The sequence below is a fragment of the Larus michahellis genome, chromosome 18 (genome assembly GCF_964199755.1).
Source record: "Larus michahellis chromosome 18, bLarMic1.1, whole genome shotgun sequence".
NCBI classification, from domain to species: Eukaryota; Metazoa; Chordata; class Aves; order Charadriiformes; family Laridae; genus Larus; species Larus michahellis.
Window position 1 is genome coordinate 2,519,278 of NC_133913.1, and position 21,977 is coordinate 2,541,254.

General features: G+C 66.6%; 2 protein-coding genes across 2 annotated transcripts; one reads left to right on the plus strand and one right to left on the minus strand.

Moving 5' to 3' along the window:
* The first annotated feature begins 4,619 nt into the window (after nucleotides 1-4,619).
* LOC141732801 (gastrin/cholecystokinin-like peptide) lies at nucleotides 4,620-5,052 on the plus strand. Its single transcript, XM_074562201.1, has 2 exons — nucleotides 4,620-4,818; nucleotides 4,928-5,052. Exons 1-2 carry the CDS (start codon nucleotides 4,620-4,622, stop codon nucleotides 5,050-5,052), a joined length of 324 nt encoding a protein of 107 aa, XP_074418302.1.
* Nucleotides 5,053-5,420: 368 nt separating this feature from the next.
* On the minus strand, nucleotides 5,421-12,948 carry HAP1 (huntingtin associated protein 1). The gene is made up of 15 exons (XM_074561789.1): nucleotides 12,852-12,948; nucleotides 10,792-10,868; nucleotides 10,525-10,641; nucleotides 10,319-10,419; nucleotides 9,956-10,064; nucleotides 9,744-9,822; nucleotides 9,470-9,600; nucleotides 9,309-9,383; nucleotides 9,070-9,207; nucleotides 8,915-8,982; nucleotides 8,662-8,829; nucleotides 8,136-8,449; nucleotides 7,811-8,029; nucleotides 7,223-7,325; nucleotides 5,421-6,355 (listed from the first exon to the last, which is right to left on the minus strand). The coding sequence occupies exons 1-15, from the start codon at nucleotides 12,946-12,948 to the stop codon at nucleotides 5,962-5,964; spliced, it is 2,190 nt and encodes a 729-aa protein (XP_074417890.1). The 3' UTR covers nucleotides 5,421-5,961.
* Nucleotides 12,949-21,977: the final 9,029 nt, after the last annotated feature.

Here is a 21,977-nt window from a genome sequence, read left to right on the forward strand (position 1 = left end):
TTTGCTTAGTGGATTGAATGGCGTTTTGGAGCCACAGGGCTTTGCTTTCTCTAGGCAGTGACACTGGCTCGGTGCTGGGGGGAGCAGGAGCGCGGGGGGAGCAGCGCTGGGGCGGGAGGCGCAGCTCTGCGAGGTCCCGGGGAGCAGCCGGGGCCGGGAGCTGCGGACAGCCGCCGAGGGGGTGGGTGTTTCATTCCCTTCCTGGGCCTGAGTTCCTTAACCCTGTGCCTGTGTTCCTGACCCGCTCAGCACTTCTGCTTCCTGCAACAGCCCGACCGCAGCGAGGAGGGGAGGCCTCTGTCACCGTGTCCAGGCTTGGGGGGGGCGCTGGGGGATGCGGGAGCCCCCCAGGGAGCAAGAACAAAGTCGTGTTGGGTAAAACGTGCCCTTTCAGAGCGGCTCTGGTTGTGGGGGCTGGCAAGCAGAAGAGTAACATCAAGTGTACTAAAATCTGTAAGAAAGTGCAGAAAGTCCGTGAGTTTCTGGTGGCCACTTTGGGCACCTTTCAAAGAGCAGCGTCTCATTTGTTCACCGGCCACCTGTGACGATCCTGCCTCTTCCTTCTCTGTGCGCCGTGGAGGAGCACTCGGTTCACTGCCATTTACTTTCTCTCCTGGGAGACTTTGCTCTTGGAACCCAAATTGCCACAATTATGAAAAGCACCTGTGAGTGCACCCAGGTGATGGCAGGTGACGAGCCCCGGCTGCTCCTGGGGAAGCGGGTGCTGGCAGCGCTGGGGCCGCGCTCGCTCGGGGATGGATCTTCATGTCTGCAGCCCAACGCAGCGCGATCGCGGCTCTGCTGCTCCGAAAATCAGCTTCCCCTGCCTGCACCGTGGCTGTTCCAAGCGCATCCAGACAGGTTTTTGCCCGGATGGGGTTTGCCCGGTGGCTCGCAGCCCTTTGGCCCAAAAGTGTCCCCCTGCCAGGAGAGTGGGGCCAGGCTGGGCAGAACCGGGGGATGCTCTCCGCATCCCCCCGGCTGTCCCGGGAGCAGGGATGAGCCCCAGCACCCACAGGCCGGGCTGCAAACCTGCGTCAAGGGGCTGCCGAGCCCATCGCGCCCGAGGAAGTGGCCGCGGTGTCCCCGTCACCCTGACGGCTCATTAGGTCCAGATTGAGCCATTAAAAGCCAGAAATTGCAAAACAATTTGTTTGTTCCTCGTAAAAAACACTCCGTAGGGCGAGCGATCGATGGCCGCGCGGCACGGGCAGTGCCGGGGCGCTGCTGCCTTCCTGCCCATTCAAAACCCATTTGTTTTGGGGTTGTTTGAGGAGCATCGGCACCGCTGGCGGCAAACGCGGCGAGCGCCGGGGCCACGGGCTGACAGCGACGTGCACCCGCTGCGTGGCCCAGCGCTCACACGTGTTCTGCTGAAGGCGGGAGACAAATGTTCTCCACAAATACAACGGGATGAGGGTAAATACAGGCAAGAGGGACTGTCGATATTGAAAGAAAAGACCGGTGGCAACGGACGGGGATTTAGCGGGGGGCACTCGGGGGGGGGCTGTGCTCAGCAGCGGAGCGTTATGGAGCCCGGGGGTGGGCATTGCCTCCCCAGCCGGAGCTCGGGGCTCTGCCACCGCACACACAGGCAGTGCCCACCCGGCCCACGACACACCCCCACCCCCACCCCCCAGAGATTTCGGGGTGCAGGGAAGGAGGCAGAGCTGCAGAAAGGGGCTGCTCTGGGGCGGGTGTCCTGGAGACCCCCGTGATGCTGGGGCGGGGAGGGGACGGACAGACAGACCCCTGGTGCCAGCGTTTGTGGGGGCAAAGACATCTTGGCTGGTGCCCCCTGCCCCCCCCCCCGGATACGTGTGTGTACGTCGGTCTGCACACGTACACGCATGCAGCAACACGCGTGTGTGTGCGCGCACTGGGGCGAATTGCCCCGTGTAGCCTTCACACATCTGCAGTTATACACAGAGCCGCACGCGTACACACACACACACACACACACACACACAAAATCTGGGGCAAATTGCCCCGTAGAGTCTCCAGCCACATAAACGCAGGTGTGTGCACAGGTGTGGCTATACGTCTGTAGCCATACGTACGCGTAGGAATACACGTATGTGCTTAGATAGATGCACATGATACACTGTTATTTACTACGATTATATACCTTCTGTATATGATCTATAGTTCATAATATATAGAAAGTTATACATTAGACTGTATCGTCGCTGTTTATTGTATAATACAGAAAGTAGCACCTCATGTAACTGCATACAGGGTCTATTACAAAATACAGTCATATATAAAAAATACCAAATAGAATTTTTTTTGTGTGTACTGTAGTATATTACACTGCCAAGGCCAAGCTGTGTGTGTGTGTGTGTGTGTGTGTGTGTGTGTGTGTATACCTGTCTCTGCCAATGTATACGTAAACCACTCACCATGTCTTTGTAACTACACGGCGACACTGCTGGGCGCAAGTGCCCCATATATTCGCCTCCATCCCTACAGACATATAAGACATATGCGTGCACACACACACACACACACGCGCACACACACACACACACACACACACCCCCCCCCATAGCTCACTCTCAATGTCTGTAGCTGTCTTTTTATATACTTGTATATGCATATAAATATGTGTCTTTATAACCATTGATGCCTGTGGGGGGGGGGCGGTTTATATAGCAGGATGCACGTGGTCCATAGAGTTACCATTCATTGCAGCTACTATCTCATATTTCTCTGTGTATGTGTGTGTGTGTGGACACAGACACACAGCTATACATTTATATATGCCCGCACATATAGGCTCCATCCGTAGATACACACACTTCTGTGCAAACGTGTGTGTGCACGTCTCTATCTATAGCTATCCGTTATATCTGTAGCTGTACCTCCATATCTAGCTAGACGTAGCTATACCTATAGAATCACAGACTGGTTTGGGCTGGAAGGGACCTTAAAGCTTGTTCAGTGCCACCCCCTGCCCTGGGCAGGGACACCTCCCACCAGCCCAGGTTGCTCCGAGCCCCGTCCAACCTGGCCTTGAACCCCTCCAGGGATGGGGCAGCCACAGCTTCTCTGGGCAGCACATACGGCATCAGGTGTGTCTGTATAAGCTGCGTGTATTTACCCAGCCAGGTACAAATTACACACACGCACATATAGAGGTACATCTGTCTGTCCGTACAGACCCCTATAAGCATCCATCTGTGCACGACTGTGTCTGTGAGAGACAAACTGAGCGCAGGGGACAGTTGGCACCCCCTCCCTAACGCTGGCTCTGTAGCGCTGTCTAGCTTACGCCTGTGCATACGGCTATCATCTCTTTTATCTGGTTATAGTCACGCGTGAGTGTCCATAGCTCCATACAGAAATAGCTGCACGTACGTGTGTATAAATGTATCTGTATGTAGTACTCTCTCTCTGTAAGTATTTCTTACGCTGTATGTCTGTGGGTGTATAGAAATGTATGCATAGGGGCTTGTGCGTGTTCAGCTGGATAAATAACACATACAGGCAACCAAGGCCAAATACCCTGTAGCTAGATTTATATTTCCAGTATGTCCACGTGTAGCAGGCCAAATACCCTGCCTACATGTATATATACACACATCCATATGTAGCTATGTATGAACATGCCCATGTACGTATACAAATACCTGCGTCTATATCTGTGCATGTGTATCTATGGATGTCTGTCTATATGTGTGTATATGGATATTTCTCACCCGTGTATGGCTGTATACACGTATGTGTGTGTGTGTGCACACACGTGTGCCCGTGGGGCTGCCGGGGCGCTGCAGGTGGGTGCGGAGCCGCCCCGGGGTGGGGCAGCCGCGGCAGCGCCTTTAAAAGCGGGGCCGATCCCGGCTGCCCTGGAGTCAGCACCCGCCGAGCCCCGGAGCCCGAAGGTGAGTGAGTCCCGGTGGGGCTGCGGGGACCAGACGGAGGGGACCGGCTGGGAGAGAGGGATGGAGAAGACTTGGGGACCAGACAGGAGGGATGGAGGGGACTTGGGGAGCAGACGGGAGGTGACTTGGAGACCAGACGGGAGGGACGGAGAGGACTTGGGGAGCAGATGGGAGGGGACTTGGGGACCAGATGGGAGGGATGGAGAGGACTTGGGGAGCAGACGGGAGGGATGGAGAAGACTTGGGGACCAGATGGGAGGGGACTTGGGGACCAGATGGGAGGGATGGAGAGGACTTGGGGAGCAGACGGGAGGGACGGAGGGGATTTGGGCACCAGCCATGCCCTGGGGACGAGCACCCTGCCTGCCAGAGTCACAGGAGCATCTGGACAACACTCGTAGTCGTAGGGTTTAGTTTCAGGTGGTTCTGCGAGGAGCAGGGAGCTGGGCTCGATGGGTCTTACGGACCCCCCCCACCAACAACAACTTGAGCCTATGATTCTAGGGGACCAGCTGGGAGAGCAGGATGGAGAGACTTGGGGACCAGATGAGAGGGATGGAGGGGGCTTGGGGACCCGCTGGGAGGGACGGAGGGGACTTGTGAACTGGCCATGCCCTGGGGACGAGCACCTTCTGTCCCACACGGGTCACCCCTCCCCGCAGGCTGAGCCTGTGTCCCCCGGTTCAGTGGCTGCAGCCCCTCCGCTCCCCTTCCCCGCTCAGTCTCTCCGCAGCCATGAAGGTGAAGGTGTGCATCGGCCTCGTCCTCGCCATCGTGGCGACCGCCTGCCTGTGCCGGCCTGTGGCAGAGGCACCGGGCGCTGTGGGAGACCCCCGCCGGCTCCCCGCCAGCCTGGTCCGGCGGGACTGGCCCGAGTCCCTGTCCCAGGAGCAGAAGCACCTCATCTCCCAGTTCCTGCCCCACGTCTTCACAGGTACCGGGAGGCGCAGGGTGGGCAGCCCTCGGGGGCCCCGTAAGGCACAGCCCGGCCCCCGCCAGCCCCCAGCCCGGGGCGGCTCTAACCCCCGCCCTTGCCCCAGCAGAGCTGAGCGACCCCAAGGGCTACGTGCACGGGGACGAGGGGACGGAGGCCCTGCACGACCACTACTACCCCGACTGGATGGACTTTGGCCGCCGCAGCGCTGAGGACTCGGTCGATGCCGTGTAGCTGCTGGGTTGGCCGCACCGTGCAGAGCACCAGCACGCTCGGTGCAGGTCTCTTCCTGCAATAAAGCTTTGGCACTACGATTGCTGCTGCTGCTGGCGTCTTGGCTGGGAAGAGCTGGGGGTTGGGGGGGGGCAAGCAGGTGGGATTCACCCCCAACCCCACCAGGAAGCATAGAACAGAGACCCCTCCCCCAGCGCGCAGGGGCAGACACAGCGCACGAGCTGCTTCGTGACTTCACATTTATTTGACAGGGGGACAGGGCCGGGGCGAGGGACGCAGCCAGAGGGACCAACAGCTACACCCCGAGAAACACCCACTGCAGGCATCCCCCGCGCCGGGGGTGCTGCCGCTACTGCTACTCCGTGGGCAGGAAAGCATTTAAAACCACTATTCCCTTTAAAAGCCAGCCCAGGTGCTGGCCGGGGGCAGGAGGTCTCACCCCAGCACAGGCGGGTCCCCCCCTGCTCCCCGTGACCAGGCTGAGCATCGCCCTTTGCTGCGGCAGCCCAGGGGCCCCGAAGGGCCGAGCTGTCCCTCGCTCCTCGGACAGGCTCAGCAGAAGCAGGAACAGTTTTTATTGCCAACAACCGGCTCCTGCGAAGGGTCCGTGCCCCGCAGCGGGGGACAGGGTCAGCTGGCACCCCCTGCCCGGAGCTGGCTCCCCCCAGAGCATCGCCCCGCGCAGCTCTCTGCCGCCGGGACCCCCGCGGCTGTGTGACACGGGGCTGGGGGAGCACGACCCCAGGCACCGCAGGGTTGTCCCCTGGCAGCCAGGGAGTGCTGCCGGGTCCCCAGGGCACCGCCGGGAGCCGAGGCTGAAGGCCTGTCCCATCTCCATTTCTCCACGGACGGGTGACGAAGAGGACGGAGGACGCGTCTTGTCCTGAGCTCAGGGGCTCCGCGGTGCCGTCACGTCAGCGCGCCCCGGGCTCCCCCACGCTCCCCCCGGGCGTAGGACATCTCCCCTCTGGCCACCACCTTGTCCAGCCCCAGCCGCCGCAGCTTCTCCACCAGGTTCAAGCTGAAGATGCTGCTCCTGGGTGGGGGTCTGTCCTGCCCCCCACCCGCAGGCGAGGGCTGGGTCCCAGGGGGGTCCTGGGAGAGGAGCCGGGGGGCCCACCACGACCCAGTCCCCGGCACGGAGGCGGAGATGCCCCACAGCAGCAGAAGCCTGACGAGTCCCACGGGGGTGCTCGGGGGTCCGGGGCCAGGCGCCAGCACGGGGGAAGTCGGCTCCAGCGAGGGGCTGCCGAGGCTCAGCCCCGCAAGGGGCCCACAAGAAGGCACGACGGTGTTATACAGACTGGAGGAGAAGAGAGAGCAGAAGAAGCGGGGGGGGGGGTGTCAGTGGGGGGCTCTGTCCCGGGGGGATGCTGCTGTGGGGGCAGAGCAGGGCCCCCTTTCCTCCTTCCTACCCGCTCATTCACCGAAGGAGCCTCAGGCTGCGCGAGACCCCCCCGATTGCAGCATCGCCCAAGCCTCTCGAAGGTCACGGCACCACGCTGGGGGGGCTGTGGCCATTCCCCCCCCCCCAGCTCCCAGGAGCGGATGGGACACAGTTGCTGCTCCACAAGTGTTTTCCAAACATGCAGGTTTTTGTCTAACAGTGCGCTCGGCTCACACCGACCCCCAGCGAGCCTCGGGGGGGGGCTCATTAGGGCGAAGCAACAGTGCTCATTAATTAAGGGGCTCCTCCAGCCCGGGCTGGGGAAAGGTCCTGGTTTATGCACAAGTCCCGGGAGGAGGAAATCCATGTCCGCTCCCAGGGAAGGCGACTTCCCATCGGCACCCGGAGCAATCGCTGCGCTTGCCCTCATGGAGCAGGGGGGTGAGCCCAGCCTCCTCCCCCCAAGGAAGGCTCTTCTTCCCACCAAAGTGCTGCACAGTGCGGGGGCCGGTCCCAGGACCCTGGGGGGGGGGCACAGAGCCCTGGGAACGCAGTCGATGGAGCCGCCAGATTCGGGGGACATTTCGATTCGAGGGACATTTCAAGTGCCAAGCATCTCTCAGAGCATGAGGGGCCGCAGGTGGCCCCTGGCCCACTGTGTCCTTGAGCTGCGCGGAGCCAGGCGTGGGGTGAGGAGGAGGAGGAGGTGGAGGGGGACGGGGGGGGGCTGGGGTGGCGGTGCAGGCAGTGCAGGCGGTGTGGGGGGGGGGCCACACGCCTTACCTGGGTGTCACCGCGGTGATCTCAGTGGTGGGGTGGAGGATGTGGCAGGTGGTGATGGTGAAGGTAGACGGGGTCTGGGGGAGGTTGTTAACAGAGAGGAACACTGGAAGGGACAGGAGAGACGGGGTTAACGGGGAGGGGGGGGCACGACAGAGGCAGAAAGGAGGGCTCCGGGCAGAGGGGAGAGCCAAAGCTGGGCTGTGAGCTGCGGCCGCCAGCAGAAAGCTGCGTGCGTGGGGCACATCTCCAGCAGCGTTTGGGTCAGGCGCTTGGCTCAGAGCGGGGGGCTGCCAGCACAAGCGGGAGCAGGAGCCCACGCTTCTCCCAGACCCGTCCCTTCCGCACGCCCGGGCTGCGGCGGGCGCAGGGCGGCGAGACGGCGGGGGCTCACCCCGGCAGGGCGGCGGCGGTGGGAGAAGAGCCCTCCTGCAGCTGCAGACGGAGCATCCCCACGGGGACGGACGGGCGGCAGGGACGGGCCACCAGCACGAGAGGGGAGAGCGCGGGGGGGTGCGAGGGGCAGCCTGGGCAGGAGGGCAGGGGCGTCCCGGGGGCCACGTCCCCTCCGCCCCCTCGCCCCGCGCTCACCCCCGGGGCGCTCCTTGGCTTTGGTGGGTGTTGAGGTAGGGAGCAGCTGGAAGGAGCTGGCGTCCACGTCGTCCTCCTCCAGGTCGTTGAGGCTGTAGACCTCCTCCAGGTCAATGTCCAGCTGCCTGAAGTCTTTGGTGAGCACCCCAGGACGGGGCACCAGGATCCCGCCCAGGTTGGGCCGTGCCAGCTGCTGCCAGTGGTGGAGTGTCACCGAGCCTGGGGGAGGGACACACATAGCCGGGGGGGGTTAGCTGGTGTCATGGGACCCTCCCAGCACCTCCAGCTCCATGCACCGGGAAGCACCCCCTCCCTGACCCCTCACCTTCCAGGGGCTTCACGATCTGCAGCTTGTCGGGCAGGTAGGTGAGGGAGCTCAGGGAGAAGCCGGAGCCGGCGGTGAGCTCCGAGCCCCCCGAGTAGTTGGTCCCGGTGGAGACGACGCTCTCGTTGGGGGTGAGGAAGCCGCTGGAGCTCTCCCCGTCCCGCAGCCGCCACAGCTTGCGCTCCCGCTCCGCCTCGAAGAAGGAGCGCTCCTCGGAGACGTGGCTCTGCTGCCGCACCGACAGCCGCTGCACCGCTGCCTCCAGGTCCTGCCGGCCCGGGGCCGCCCGTGGCTCCTCTCCGGCCCCCTCACCGCTGCAGTGGGTATGGTGTTAGGGGACTGGGGGCCATGGTCCCACACCGCACCCCCCTATGCTGTGCCAGACGCCAGGAGGCTCCGGCCGTGCCTGCCCTCCCCCTGCCCCAGGCTGACAACATCAATTAATGCTCCGATGCGATCGACATCTCGCCAACAGCCCGGCTCCTCCTCTGTCCCACCCGGCCCGAGCCCCCGCTGCGGCACTTACTGGGCGCCCTCCGAGCCGGAGCAGCCGGTGCGGGGGGTGCTGGCCCCCCCGGAGGGGGCAGCCGACAACTGCTTGGAGCCCGGCACGTTGTGGGGAGACTCGGAGCAAGACTTGGCTTTGGCCACCTGGTTCACTGCTTTCACCGTCTCAAAGACGCGCAGGCAGCTCCTGCGGGCAGGAAACAGGCAGGGATGGACCCCCGAGCCAGCCCCCAGGGACTCCCCCCTGCCCAGCCACTGATGCCAGCCCCCACCTGTAGTCCGAGGAGGAGCTGTCTGTCCCCTTCCTCATCGTCCCCTTGATCTCAGCCGCCAGCGAGCCCTGCAGACACGGGGACCCAGAGTCAGCAGAGGGGAGAGCAGAGCCCCCCATCCCTCCCGCCGCCCCCCACCCGTGACCCCCGCTCACCACAGGCAGGAGGCTGGGGGCACCGTAGCGGCTGACGGTGCTGTTGGGCAGGCTGCGGCTGCGCAGGCTCTTCACCTCCTCCTGGGCTTCCTGCAGCATCCCCCCGCACTCGGCGTACTTCTCCTGCAGGTCCCGCAGCTGCGGGCACGGGCACAGCTCAGGCACGGTCCCGGCAGCAGCGGCGGGCAGGACCCCCTCACCCACCGGGACACCCATGGCCGGGCTCTCCCCGGGCTCACCTCCGTCCGGAGCTGCTGCTGCACCTCCTTCGCCACGGCCAGGTGCTGCTGGAGCTCCTCCACCTCCGAGCCGTACTGTGGGCAGGAGCGGGCAGGTCAGGGAGCTGTGCCCTGCTCAGCACCCCCCCCAGCACCCCCCGGCACGGGCAGGGGACGCTCACCGTGCGACACTTCTGCTGCAGGTCCACGACCTGCGCCAGGAGCTGGCTGATCTCCTCCTGCTGCCGCGCCGTGTCCTCCGCCTTGCGGGCCAGCTCGTCCGAGAGGTAAACGACCTGCTGGCTTGCTTCGGCTGGGGAAGGACCACCGTCCGCCACTGCCAGGCCACGACCCCCCAGCCCCAGCCCACGCAGTGATGCTGGGCAGTGCCTGCAGACACCCACCCCCACCCAAGCGCGGAGAGAAGCTGCCCCCCATGAGCCCAGCCCCACGTACAGAACTGCTCCACACAGTCGATCATCAGCTGCTGCTCCTGGTCCTCGTACTGAGAGGTCTCGGTTGCGATGTTGGAGGCCTGGGGGAGAGGATGGAGGGGCTGAGCACGACGGGCAGGACCTTCCAACCTCCCCGGGGGCCAGCTCAGGTCCCCCAGCAGCGAGCAGGGCAGGGGTGGGCACAGAGAGAGGCATCCCACCGGCTCCGCTCACCTCCATGCGGAGCTTCTGGTTCTCCTCCTCCAGGCTCTTGAGCTTCTGCTGCAGGGTGTCGTACTGGAAGTACTGCTGCAGGGACAGCGAGGACTCGTGCCGGCGCAGCCTGGGGAGGGCAGGGAGGGCACTGAGCACCTGCAGCGTGGGCAGGATGGGGCTGCCCACCCAGCGCCCTGCCCACTCCCCCCAGCTCCCAGGCAGGCACCTGCAGCGACCCAGCTCCGTGGGCCTGGACCCATGGAAGCCATGCGAGAGAAGGGAGCGCCAGCCCCGGCACTCCCCCAGGGAAGGCGATGGCTACAGCCCAACGCCTCTGCCTGGCCCCCCAGGAGCAGCTGTGGGACAGGGACCCCCACTCACGGCGTGGAGGTGGCAGAGGTGGGCTCGCTCTCCTCCGTCGTGGTGGTGTAGAAGTGGAGCAGGTCGTCCCGCATGGAGACCTCGTGGCGCAGCTGCGCGATCTGGGAGGGGAAGGGGCATCAGGGCACAGCCAGGGGGACTGCGGCCACCCATGGCCCCCAGGCCGGGCATGCACGGGGCTGGGACCAGGACCCAGGAGCCGTTACCTCCTCTTTGGCCAACTCCAGCTGCTCCTCCAGGAGCTCGTTGCGCTCCGTCAGGCTCCGGTTCTGCTTCAGCAGGGACTGCCCGATGCGCGCTGCCAGCTCCAGGTCCCGCTCCTTCTGCAAGGGGCAGTTCTGCGTCAGCCGGGTCCTGTCCCCTGCCTTGTCCCCTCTTCCCCAGCCCTTGCCCACCCCTGTGTCCCCGGTGTCCCACCAGCCCTCAGCCCTCACGCCAGCCCAAGCCCGTGCGTGGGGCGGGCACCGACGTACCTCATCCAGCAGGTTGGTGACGGCGTCGATGTCGTGGTAGGTCTTTGTGATCCTGACCACACGCTCAGCGCACAGGACTGGGGCAGAAGGGCGAAAGGTGAACCCTGGCACTGCGGGAGCACCGGCCCAGGGGCTCAGCACCGTCCCGCACCCCATGCCATGGCTTCCCATCGGCACTCGCTGCCGTGGGGTTGCACAGTGGAGGGAATGGGAGGTGGCTGCTGCTGGTGGCACAAAGCTGCTCCACACTGGTCACCGAAAAGGACTTTTTATCTGCTTGGCAGCAGCAGCCACGGTGCAGGGCAGAGGTGGGCAGGGATGCTCACAGCCGTGACAGGGCTGTGGGAAATGGGGTGCTCCCACGTCACCCCCCAGCCCTGCCCGCATCCTGGGGCGGCAGGAAAGATGCCGAGCTCCTCTCGCCGCACCCACCACCCCAGCACGGACCGGGTGCCAGCCCCCCGCAGGATACACAGACGGGAAAGGAGGGATGGGGAAAGGCAGGCAGCAGAGACGGGATCGGAGGTGACATCTCCAGCAAAAAGCAGGCTGGAGCTCCAGTATAAATAGCAATGGGTGGTACCGTGCAGAGCCAGACTCGCAGGCAGCGTCCCCTCCAATCTGTCCCCAGCCCCCTCCCCCAGATGTCCCCCGGAGAAGCCAGCCCTGCCCTAGTTTCTCCCCAGAGATGCTGGCCGAAGCGGAGCCAAGCCCATCCTCTCGGGATGCTGCACCCCGCACCCACCCTGATGCCCCTCCATCTGCAGCGACGCAGCGATCCGCACGCCGAGCAACAGGGGCAAAGGCAGCTGCAGGCAGGTTGCCTCAGTAACAGGCAGCTGCCTGCCATGCCAACCCCGCGCAGCGCTGCTGCATCAGGCTGGGCCCCAGCTACAGCCCTGCCTCCTCCCCGCCGCTATCTGGGTCTCCGGCAGGGAAAGGGGACGCGAGGACGTCTGTCCCCCCGGCACCGATCCTGTCAACTGCGCCTGCAGAAGCTGCCAGACAGCGCCGGGCACGCACCCAGATGGCAGCGCTGGAGCCGCACGGTGGGAGGGAGCGGGCAACGAGCGCGACGCCCCGCGTCCTGCCTGCGCCCCAGGCCCTGCCCACACCACCCAGCTGCTCCCAGTGCTCCCTTCGATGGTCAGCTGCCCCCAGGGCACGTGCCTCAGTTTCCCCCTGGCAGAGCAGCGCTGGCTGCGCACGGGGTCTCGCCCTGAGTCCCCAGCCACGACCGTGCTCCCCAGCTGGGCAGACAAAGTGGGTTAACGGGAGAGGCTCAGCCACACAAATCCCATTACGCCGCCCCAGCTGGGGGTTGTGTAATGGTGTGCAAGTTGTCATAGCAATGCCCCCCCTCGCCACCCCCGTCCGGTCCCCACTGCCCTGGGTGCTGCCCCTGCAGCCCAGCAGACACGTACCCCAGTGGGCACGTCCATGGGGAAAGGGGCCAAGCCCAGCCCCAGCTTCCCCCCCCTCCCCATGCCCCAACAAGGCCTGCTCCCTGCAGGGGTCCCCAACTGGACCTCATCAGGCCACTGAGCCGTTAATTGGAAATAATTAGAGCATGAGCATCGTTACAGTTTGAGCAAGTGGCAGGCGCTGGGAGACACCGGGGGCTGCAGTGCTGGCAAACACGTAAACACCCTCCCCATCCATGGGCCTGATCCGGCACAACACACGGACCAGCACAATGTGGGGACCCGCGCCCCACGGGAGGGCAGACCCCCATCCCCATGGGCACCCGCAGACCTGGCAGGGGCCCCTCGTCCCATCCCTCTGCCTGCTCCCCGCCACCCCCGGAGCGGGGACATCCCTCCCTGGGGTCTGGGTGACCCAGGGGGAACCCAAGGGACCAGGCGGCAGCTTCCCTGGGATGGAGCCCTGCGAGCAGGGGCCGGGGCCGCGCACCCCGCAACGGGGAGGGGGAAACGCACGGACGGGAAAGGCGACGGCACCCACCCGGGGAAGAGACCCCGGCCCCCCCGCCCGCTCCGGACCAGCCCCCGCCTGCGGAGGGACCCCGGCCCCGGGGGCAGCACCGGGGCCGCCCTCACCTTCCTCCAGCTCCCGGGCGATGGGGTCGGCGCCGCTGCCCCGCTCCGCGTTCCCGTTCAGCTCGTCGTAGCCGGCGGAGCTGCTCCAGATCTCCATCGCGCCGAGCCGAGCCACGCCGGCCGCTCCCGCCCCTATTTATAGGGTCGCCCCGTCTGCGCGCACCTGCCCGGCCGCGAACCGCCGCGCCGGGGCCGGAGCCGGGGCCGGGGGCGGCGCCGGGCGGGAGTGGGGCGGGGGCGGCGGGGCCGGAGGGGGCCGGGGCTGCCCGGGCTGCCCGCTTCCCCCCGTTCCGCCGCGGATGGGCTCGGCTGACTGCGGCTGCACGGTCCCCCCGGGGGGACACGGTCCCCATCCGGCACCCCAGGACCAGGCTCCCTTAGGGCCTCCCAGGGACACCGTCCCCATCCGGCACCCCAGGACCAGGCTCCCTTAGGGCACTCCACGGACACCGTCCCCATCCCGCACCCCAGGACCAGGCTCCCTTAGGGCACTCCACGGACACCGTCCCCATATGGCACCCCAGGACCAGGCTCCCTTAGGGCACTCCACGGACACCGTCCCCATATGGCACCCCAGGACCAGGCTCCCTTAGGGCTCCCCAGGGACATTGTCCCCATCCTGCACCCCAGGACCAGGCTCCCTTAGCACTCCGCATGGACACCGTCCCCATCCCGCACCCCAGGACCAGGTTCCCCGTTGGGGCACCCTGGGGACCCATCGGGACAGTCCTGCTCAGCCCTGGGGTGCTGGCGCAGCTGGGCTGCACCTCCCGGCTGTGTCCCACCTCCCAGCCCCCAGCCCACAGACACAGGGGGGGTCCCCATGGATGGTGCCGAGGGCCAGCTGCCGAGAGGGGACACTGGGGGGTCACCGGTCCCTGAGCAGCAGCTTTGCAGGGCTGACCCCAGTTGAGCCACACACAAACAGCTCCTGCTCTTTAGAAGGAACAAGGGGAGGTTTCGGGTCCCTCACCCTAAACCCAGTCTGTGCGCAGGGCTGGGGTCCCAGTGACGGTCACATCGCGTCACGCCACAGTACAGCCTTTGCCGAAGCTCCCTGCCCTTTGCCTGCCCAGCCTCGCGCTTCACCCCGAGCCTGTCCCCAGACCTGGGTGCCCCCATCGTCACCAACACAGCTCACTGCAAATCCCGCACGCCCGGGTCCCCCTCGCGGTGCTGGGACCTGCCAGGTCTGGGAGCGGGAAAGGGCTTTTCCAAACCCCTCCAACCCGCCCTGCTCGGCAACCCCCTGCTCTGAGCGTGGGCTGGCACGAGCCTGGCCCCCCCCATGCCCTGACCGGGCTGCCCCATGCTCCCGTGGCTGGCACCCCCAGCTCCCCCACAACCACACCGATGCGGCGGCAGCGCCGAAGCAGGAGAGCTAAATAAATCATGCTGTGCTGAATTATGGAGGAGCTGGCTGGCACGTAGCACCAGCCTTGCGGGCAGGGGGGCAGCAGGGCTGCGCCGAAGACCCCCTCGCCACGGCCCCACCATGCGCTGAGTGCGATGCTGGTACAGCCGACATACGCACCGCCTGCCCCCATCGCCTGCCCCCGTGCTGTTCCTCACTGAACTGATCAATGAATCGACGAGGCTGGGGCCGGAGCTGCCCCTCAGCAACACACGATGCCTTTATTTGCCTGCTGGACTCCCACCCGCTGGAATCCTGACCCCAAACCACGTCCCGCCGCAACCACTGGGACCCTCCTGGAGCTGGGGCCGGAGCCAGGTACCCTCGGTCCCAGACTGTCCCTTCTCCTTGCGCTGGTGGTTCTCCTGGGGGTGGCAGAGTGCCAGGGCAGGGACCCAGCCACCTCACCTGGGCACCCGCCCCCCGGGGACCCCAAGGACACAAGCGCGTGTCCCAGCATGGACAGGCAGGAGCTGCTTCTTCCTAATCCCTTTCCCCGGAGATTTGCTCCTCGGGGCAGCTCCCCCGTGTCTCTGCGCAAGCAGATTACAGGGGGCTATTTGTGATGCCAGCTTAAAGGTTTGGGTAAAGGGATGAGGCAGTGTGGGCCCCCCCCCCACGCCGGCACACGCAAGAGGCACCGGAGGCACGGAGAAACGTGACCTGTGGGGCTCCGGGGGCTGGGCATGGCTGTCCCTGCGGAGAGGGGATGGGGGTGCCCGGGGTCCTGCTCGGCTGGGTGCTCCCGGCCCCACGGCACACGAATGGGGCCGGGGCTCCATCCCTCCTGCTGTCGCTGTGGGGCAGGGGGTGCTGCTGACCCCGCTGCCGGCGAGGGAGCGGATGGATGGGAAGGCTGCCAGCATGGAAGGGCACGACGGGGGGTTTGTCCCCAGCCAGTCGCAGGCAGGGGGGTGGCAGCGGGGCCGGCAGCGGGGCCAGGCCCTCAGCCCCATCTGTCTCCTGCTGCCCCACATCCATCCCCCAGCCCCTCACTCTAATCCTGCCCCCACCACACGTGGGCCAGAGGCAGAAGCAAAGCGGAGATAATCCGTCTGTGCCCCCCGCTGAACTCCGACCCCGCACCAGGAACGGGCCTCGCCACACCAGTGTCAGGCATCACCACTGCCCAGCCGCGGGGGCTACGGGTGTCCCCCCACAGGCACCTGCACCCAGGGCTCTGGGGGCTTCACTGGCAGCAGCAGCCCTGCACCCTCCTCAGCTGCTCCAGGCTGTCGTGTTTTGTGGGGCAGCGGCACCTGGGGGCCACCAACCACCCTCCACCATCCCCCCGCCAGTGTCCCACCCCAGGGAGCCACGGCACAGCCCAGGGGGAGCGGGGACGTGCAGGGGGTCCCAGGAGATGGCAGTGGCTCCCTCCAAGCGTCGGTCTTGGCTCAGCAGAAGCTGCTCCCAGAATTAGCCCGGGATGTTCCAGGCGAGGAAATCCAGCCCGTCAATCCTGTTAGCGGCGATTAGCTCCTGTGCTGCCCTCGCCGCCCTGACCCAGCCCTGCCGGCGCTGCCTGCACCGCTGCCCGCACTGCTGCCTGCCCCGCTGCCTGCCCCCCGCTGCCCTCGCCAGCCCCACGTCCCCACGGGACGAGGCACTCACGGAAGTACTGCAGGGTCTCCTCGATCTGCCGGGGGGTGAGAGGGGCCATGGGCTCTGGGGGCCCGGGGCGGGCACGCAGCCAGTCGTCGTGGTCGTAGCCGAAGACGGTGTCGGCCCGCAGCCTGTAGCGGGGCAGCTGCTCGCCCAGCAGGCTGATGATCTCCACCTCGGGGACATCGCCGCTGCACAAGTCTGGGAACAGAGGGGGACGACATCAGCCGAGGGTGGGGGGCACCTGGGACGAAGTGGGTACAGGGGGGGCCATGGCTGGGGAGCATTTCCTGCGCCCCTCAGCCCAGTCTTGCCCCCTCGGTGTTCGCGGCTGGTGTCATCAGCTGGGGCCATCCCCATGGCCACTCGTCTGGGGACTGGGGTTCCACCCCACAGGGTGGCACACAGGGACCCCCCTCCCCAGCTGCACCCTGCTCCCCCCTCGCCCCCCGGCTTTCTGCGGGCAGGGTCCTGCTGCCATCTCCTGGCCACGCTCTGCCCGGCCGAGTGGCTCTGGGGACAGCAGGCCAGGGATGCCGGTGTGGGGCACCTGTGGGATGCCGGGATGGCGGCTCAGCTCCGGCCACTCGATGGGGACAGGACAAAGGACCATGCCGGAGCTGGCCCGGCTCCTCACCCCTCTCACCCCCATCCCCAGGGACACCCACCGGTGATGGTCGCGGCATCGCAGCGTCCACCCGTGGCCGACGCATGGGGCGCGGGGCTGGCATGGGAGGTGGGCGAGTCCGGGCCGGGCCGGAGGTGGCAGGCAGGCGGGTGCTGGCCGGGGGGGGTCTCTTGCAGGACCGTGGCGTCCAGTTTGGCTAGCGTTACATGGGGGGGCTGGCTGCCATGGGGAGAAGCCCCTTCCTCCCTGGCTCCCTGGAGCGGCGCTGGCGGGCAGCAGAGTCCCTTCTCCGGCCCCTGCCTGGGGAGAAGGAACTGTTAGGGTGACGCTCCTGCGACTGGGGACACATCCTGCACCCCAGCCACACGCTCCAGCCTCCCCGTGTCCCCTGGCAACCTGCCGGCTGGCCAACCCCCTCCCCGGGGGCAACATCTGCCAGGCCCGGGGGCTTGTGGAGACACAGACAGCACGGCCAGGGCTCGGGCGTCCCCACTCCCCAGCCAGCCTGTGGGCTGCTGTGGGGACAGGGGGACTGCGGGGACAGCCAGCGCTCAGGCAGGCCCCCGCTCAGCCTCCGCCTGCTGCTGAACATGGAGCAGTTTTGGGGACGGCACCGGGTCAGCGTACCTGCTCAGCGCCGCCTCTGCGACAGATGCTATGTGACACAGCCGGGGCTCAGCACCAAAGCAAAGACTTGGTGATGTCCGGATCAGCGCCCAGGCGGGAGAGGATGCTCCGAAGGCACCGGGCAGGACCCTGTTCCCCCCCAAGGCTGGCAGCCAGGTCCCTGCCAGCGGGAGCGGGCAGACGGAGCCGTACAGCTGTAGACACGGCCCTGGTGCCAGCAGCTCTCCCGTGAGCCCTCGGGAGAGCCCCACCTTGGAGAGCAAAGTTCGTCCGTGCTCCTCCACCCCATCAGCACCAGGACGCCGAGCAGGGACCTGCCTGCCGTGGTGCCCAGGGCAGGGCTGGGCAGCATCCACAGCCGTCCCATCCCAGCCATAAACACATCACGCGACAGGCCATAAAACCAGCACGTTCCTGCTCTCCTGCCACCTCCAGTGGCCCTGGCTCGGGCTGCAGCCACTGCTGGCACTGCTGCCCCTCTGCCCTGGGGGGCAGGAGCCTCCTGCGCGAGCCCCATGCCCCCACCCCTGTCCCTGCTCCCACCTCGGCTGCAGTGGGGGGTGCAGCACCAGCAGCCCCTTGTCCCTGGGAGCAGGTTCATGCCAGGGCATCGCTCCCGTCCCTCCCGGCACGTGCTCATGGCTGATGTCACGTCTGCGGCACCCAGGTCAGGCCACCCTGCACCTCCCTTCAGCGAGGCCGGGTCCTGCCCGGCACACGGAACAGGCAGGAGGCTGCAGGGACACCCCGAAGCACACCCCCAGCCCCACAGCCCTCTTGCCCCGAGGCACTGGGACCACCAGAGCCAGGCAGCCCAACCCTGCACCGTGCTGCCCAGAGAACAGCACCCCAGCCCCGAACCCGCAGACCCTCTCCCCGCGCAACTTCTCCCCAGAGAAGGAAGGGGACCCACCGTGCCGAGGTGCCGGGCTGCCGCCGCCCCGCTCCCCGCGCTGCCGCTGGCTCCGGGGAGGGAGCCCGGCCGGTGAGTCAGCACTGGGCCGGGGCTGCCAGAGCCCTGCGTCTCCTTTTGGCTCAGCTCCTGTACATACATTAACTCTCCCCACGGGGGGACATTGTTCAGACACGCACGAGCAGCTCCCGTCACCCCAGACCCCGCTGTCCCCCCGGCCGCCAGCGTTGGGCTGCCAGATGACCCGGGGACCTGCCCCACCGGGCGAGAGCGGGAGGACGGTGGACCTGGGGCACCGTCCGGTGATGGTGGGCCAGGAGAAGCGGGACCCTGGCTTAGCCGGCGCCCGGGTGCACGTGCAGACCTGCGCTCGCTGCTCTCTGCCCCGAGCCGATGCCGTCATGCAGGTCCTGCCCGGGCACCTCCCTGCCTGCGCAGCCTCGCGGCGGGGCTGGGCTGGGCGCCACTGAAGCCCCTTCCCCACCCTGCAGCGGGCGCCGAGGCTGGGCAGCAGCTGAGCGGCACTGGGCCGGCTGGGCTCGCTCCGGGCTAATTTTTCCCCTCAGCTGCTGTGGCAGGAGCCTGGGGCTGGGTTGGGGGGAGGCTGCGAGGAGCCTCCGGGCTGGGGGCTGCAATGCAGCAAGGCCAACGTGTGGGGTGAAGGTGCGGATGAGGTGGTGGCTCAGTCCCGCTGCCGAGATGGGGGTAGCTACAGCCCTGCCCTGTCCCAGCCCAGGGAATGTCCCCAGAGGGGTCCCTGCACAGCCCCCCAGGCTGGGAATATCCCTGCTGTCGTGCAGGGAAGGGTACAGCCACGGCCAGGCTGCGGCTCCCACAGCGTGTTCGATCCCATCCCAATACTCAGCGACCCCAGGAGGCAGCATCTGCCTGAAGCATCGGTCAGAAACGGGTCTCTCCCCGCACCTGAGGCCGTCGGGGATGGACTCTGGCCCCAGCAGTCCATCCTGCACGCTGCCTGGCTCCCCAGCCCGGAGCTCAGCTCCATCGCCTTTGCTCTGTGGTGACCCCCCAACGCCCGAGGCTCTGCCCCTGACGCAGACCTTGCTGCCACTGACCACACCACGGGGTTTCATGCCCCGAGGGACCGAGCCTCCCCCCCGTTCCCTTCTCCCAGCAGAAATACCCTCAGCAGCGTCGGCCTCTTCCCGCAGAGCAGGAAAACCCTCCCTGCTCCCGCACAGACTTCCTGGTTCATCAAGAACCACGAAGCGCAGCCAGATGCCCGCCGCCACCGAGCCCTCTCCCCAGCCGGACGCTGCTGCGGCCAAACTGACCCCTGGGACCCCCAGGACCCCGTCCCTGTCGCAGGTCCCCGGCCACTAACGCCGAGGGAGGGGGCAATCCCGCCGGGGCGAGGGGCGAAGGGTTTGGCAGCCGAGTGTGGAAATGTGTTACGGGTGTCAGAGCCCACGAGCGGAAGCGGGGCCGTGGGGGGAGCCGAGTACCGGGAGAAGGGGCCAGACGAGGCAAATTCTCCAGGGGGCTCTGGCAGCCACCGCCTGTGACACCCCCAGGGTACCAGCACAGCATGGCTTGCTTGCCGGGGCTGCCCAGGGGCTTGGGGTACCCGGAAGGTGCCGGGGCTTGGTGCACTGGGGGGGAAAGCGGGACACTGCGGGGCAGCTCAGTGCACCCGATGACAGTGGGGACCCGGTGCACCCCAGAACGGGGGGCGGGATACCGGGAGAGACAGGGTCTCGGTGCCCCCAGGGGATGCCAGGGGGCGACAGGTCTCGGTGCACCGGGGGCGGGGGGGGTGGGGTCGCGGGGTGGCGGGTCTCGGTGCAGCTGGGGGTGCCGATGCAGTGCGGGGGGTCCCGGCTCTCGATGCACCGGGGGGTCCCGGGGGGTGCTGGTTCTCGGTCCACCGGGGGGGTGCCGGGACGCGGGGCGCACTCACCGCGGGCGCTGCTCCCGGCGCGGAGGCGGCGGCGGCGGGGCCCTCGTACATCGCTCCCGCGGCCCCGCCGGTAACAAAAAGCCGCTCCCCGGGCAGGTGCGGAGCGGGACCGGGCATGCCGGGACCTGTAGTCCGGCCCCGCCGCCTCCCGGGGCTCCCCCCCCGGCCCTCCCCGCCCCGGGGGGGATGCAGCTTTTTGGGGGACCCCCTGGTACAGGTGCCCTCTGGCTCCCTTTCCCCCTCAAAAAGCCGGCGGTGCCCCCCAGCAGCCACGTTGCGGTAGAACTGGGGGTCTTGGGGTGTGCATTCCTCCCCCGGCAAGGGGACCCCAGGGTGGGCGAGGGACATATCCCTTCCCATGGCCCCGGGAGGTGCCGGGTCCCCCGGCCGTGCCCAAGGCACGGCCGGGGGACCCGGCACCTCCCGGGGCCGATGCTTCAGGGCCCGGAGCCCCACATCCACTCAGGCAGGGATGCTTGGGGTACGGCAAAGTGCTGGCAGCTCTGTTGGGGTCCCTGGGGACAGGGGTGAGAGGGAACAGGAGCTTCTCTGAGTCACCTTTAGGGACCCACAGGTCCACAGCGGAGCCCTGCACCTACGGAGACGTAAATCTGGGTGCATAAACGCTCTCCCACCCCGCACGGCGTGCCCGAATTGCCTGCCCCCTCCCCTGCTGCGCAGGGGGCTTATTCCCATTGCCTGTCCCTATTCTGGCAGCTGTTGCAGCAGGGATGCCTGGGCCCCTAGCCTCATCCCGTGAGCCACCAAGCCTCCCCCCCCCGACCCCGTTGCCCTCCGGAAGCCGTGCCGGCGCTGCCCGGAAAGCAGCTGTTGTTTTGTTCGTCCCCCGGTCCTGGCACGGGCTGAGGCAGGAAGCATGGCCGCATCTCCGCCGCAGCAGGGCTTGGCCGCGGTCACGGCGCTGAGCTCAGCGCAGGATGTTTCCCACCGGAGCACTGGAGCCAGCCCCGCTTCCCAGCCCCGCTCCTGCTGCTTTTGTCCACGGCTCGCTCCCGCCCCAGCCCAGGCTGCTACGGGGACCGACCACGGCACGCCACGATGGATGCGTAAACCTTCACGTCCTGCCGCGCTCTGCAGCAGCCTGGGGTCCGTGGGTGGTGGGCACCCACCTCCCCGTCCCCCCTGGCTGGGAGCAGCAGTGGAGCTGAGCAAACACATGAGGATGAAGGGGTCGATGCTGACAGGGGGCAGGAAGGGCTGCGACTTTGTCCCCATCTCCCTGCGCTGGCAGCAGCCGTGTCGGGCTGATTAGCGTCTTGCCAGTGGCTGCACAGGACAAGCCGTGTCACAGCAGGCAGAGCTCAGCGCGGGGGGTCGGGGACGATGTCCTGGCTCTCCAGCTGCCTCCCTGTGTCACGCTGGTGGGTATCTCACCGAATGGATGCAGCAATCGCAGCACCCCAAGCCCCCGGCGCAGTGACACATCGCTGCGTGACCCAACTCCCCTCTCCAGGTCCCCCACCTCTGCCCTGGGAGCCCCCGCGCCCCCGGCCGTCCCCCACAGGATGGATGCACAGGGCAGAGGTACAAACTCACCAGGGACAGGAATGGGGGTGTCCTGCGGCCAACCGTGTTCCACCCTTTCATCCCCCGGCGCGTACACCCCAGCAGCAAACCCCACAGCCCTGCACCTGCAGCACGGAGCCGCTGCCGGCCATCTCCTGCCTCCAGGCTCAGCCTATGCCCTGGAAAAGCCTGGGGCAGCCAGCAGTGTCTGTCCCTGTCCCCAACCCCGTACCAAGGAGGCCAGGGAGCAGATGGGCAGCCCTGAAGTTGGTGGGTAACTTTGTGAACAGACACTTCCCACCTCCCAGCACGATCCCTGCCCGGCGCCGCTTCCCCATCGCCCTCCCCGGGCGCAGCTGCCAGAGCCGGCATTTCAGCTGAGAATATTTCCTCCTGCCATCTGCTCCCGCCACGAAGCCAGGCTGCGGAAGGAGGCGACCAGGTTTGCCTGAGTAAATCACTTTTTTAACCCGGCCTCTCGCAGCTCCACG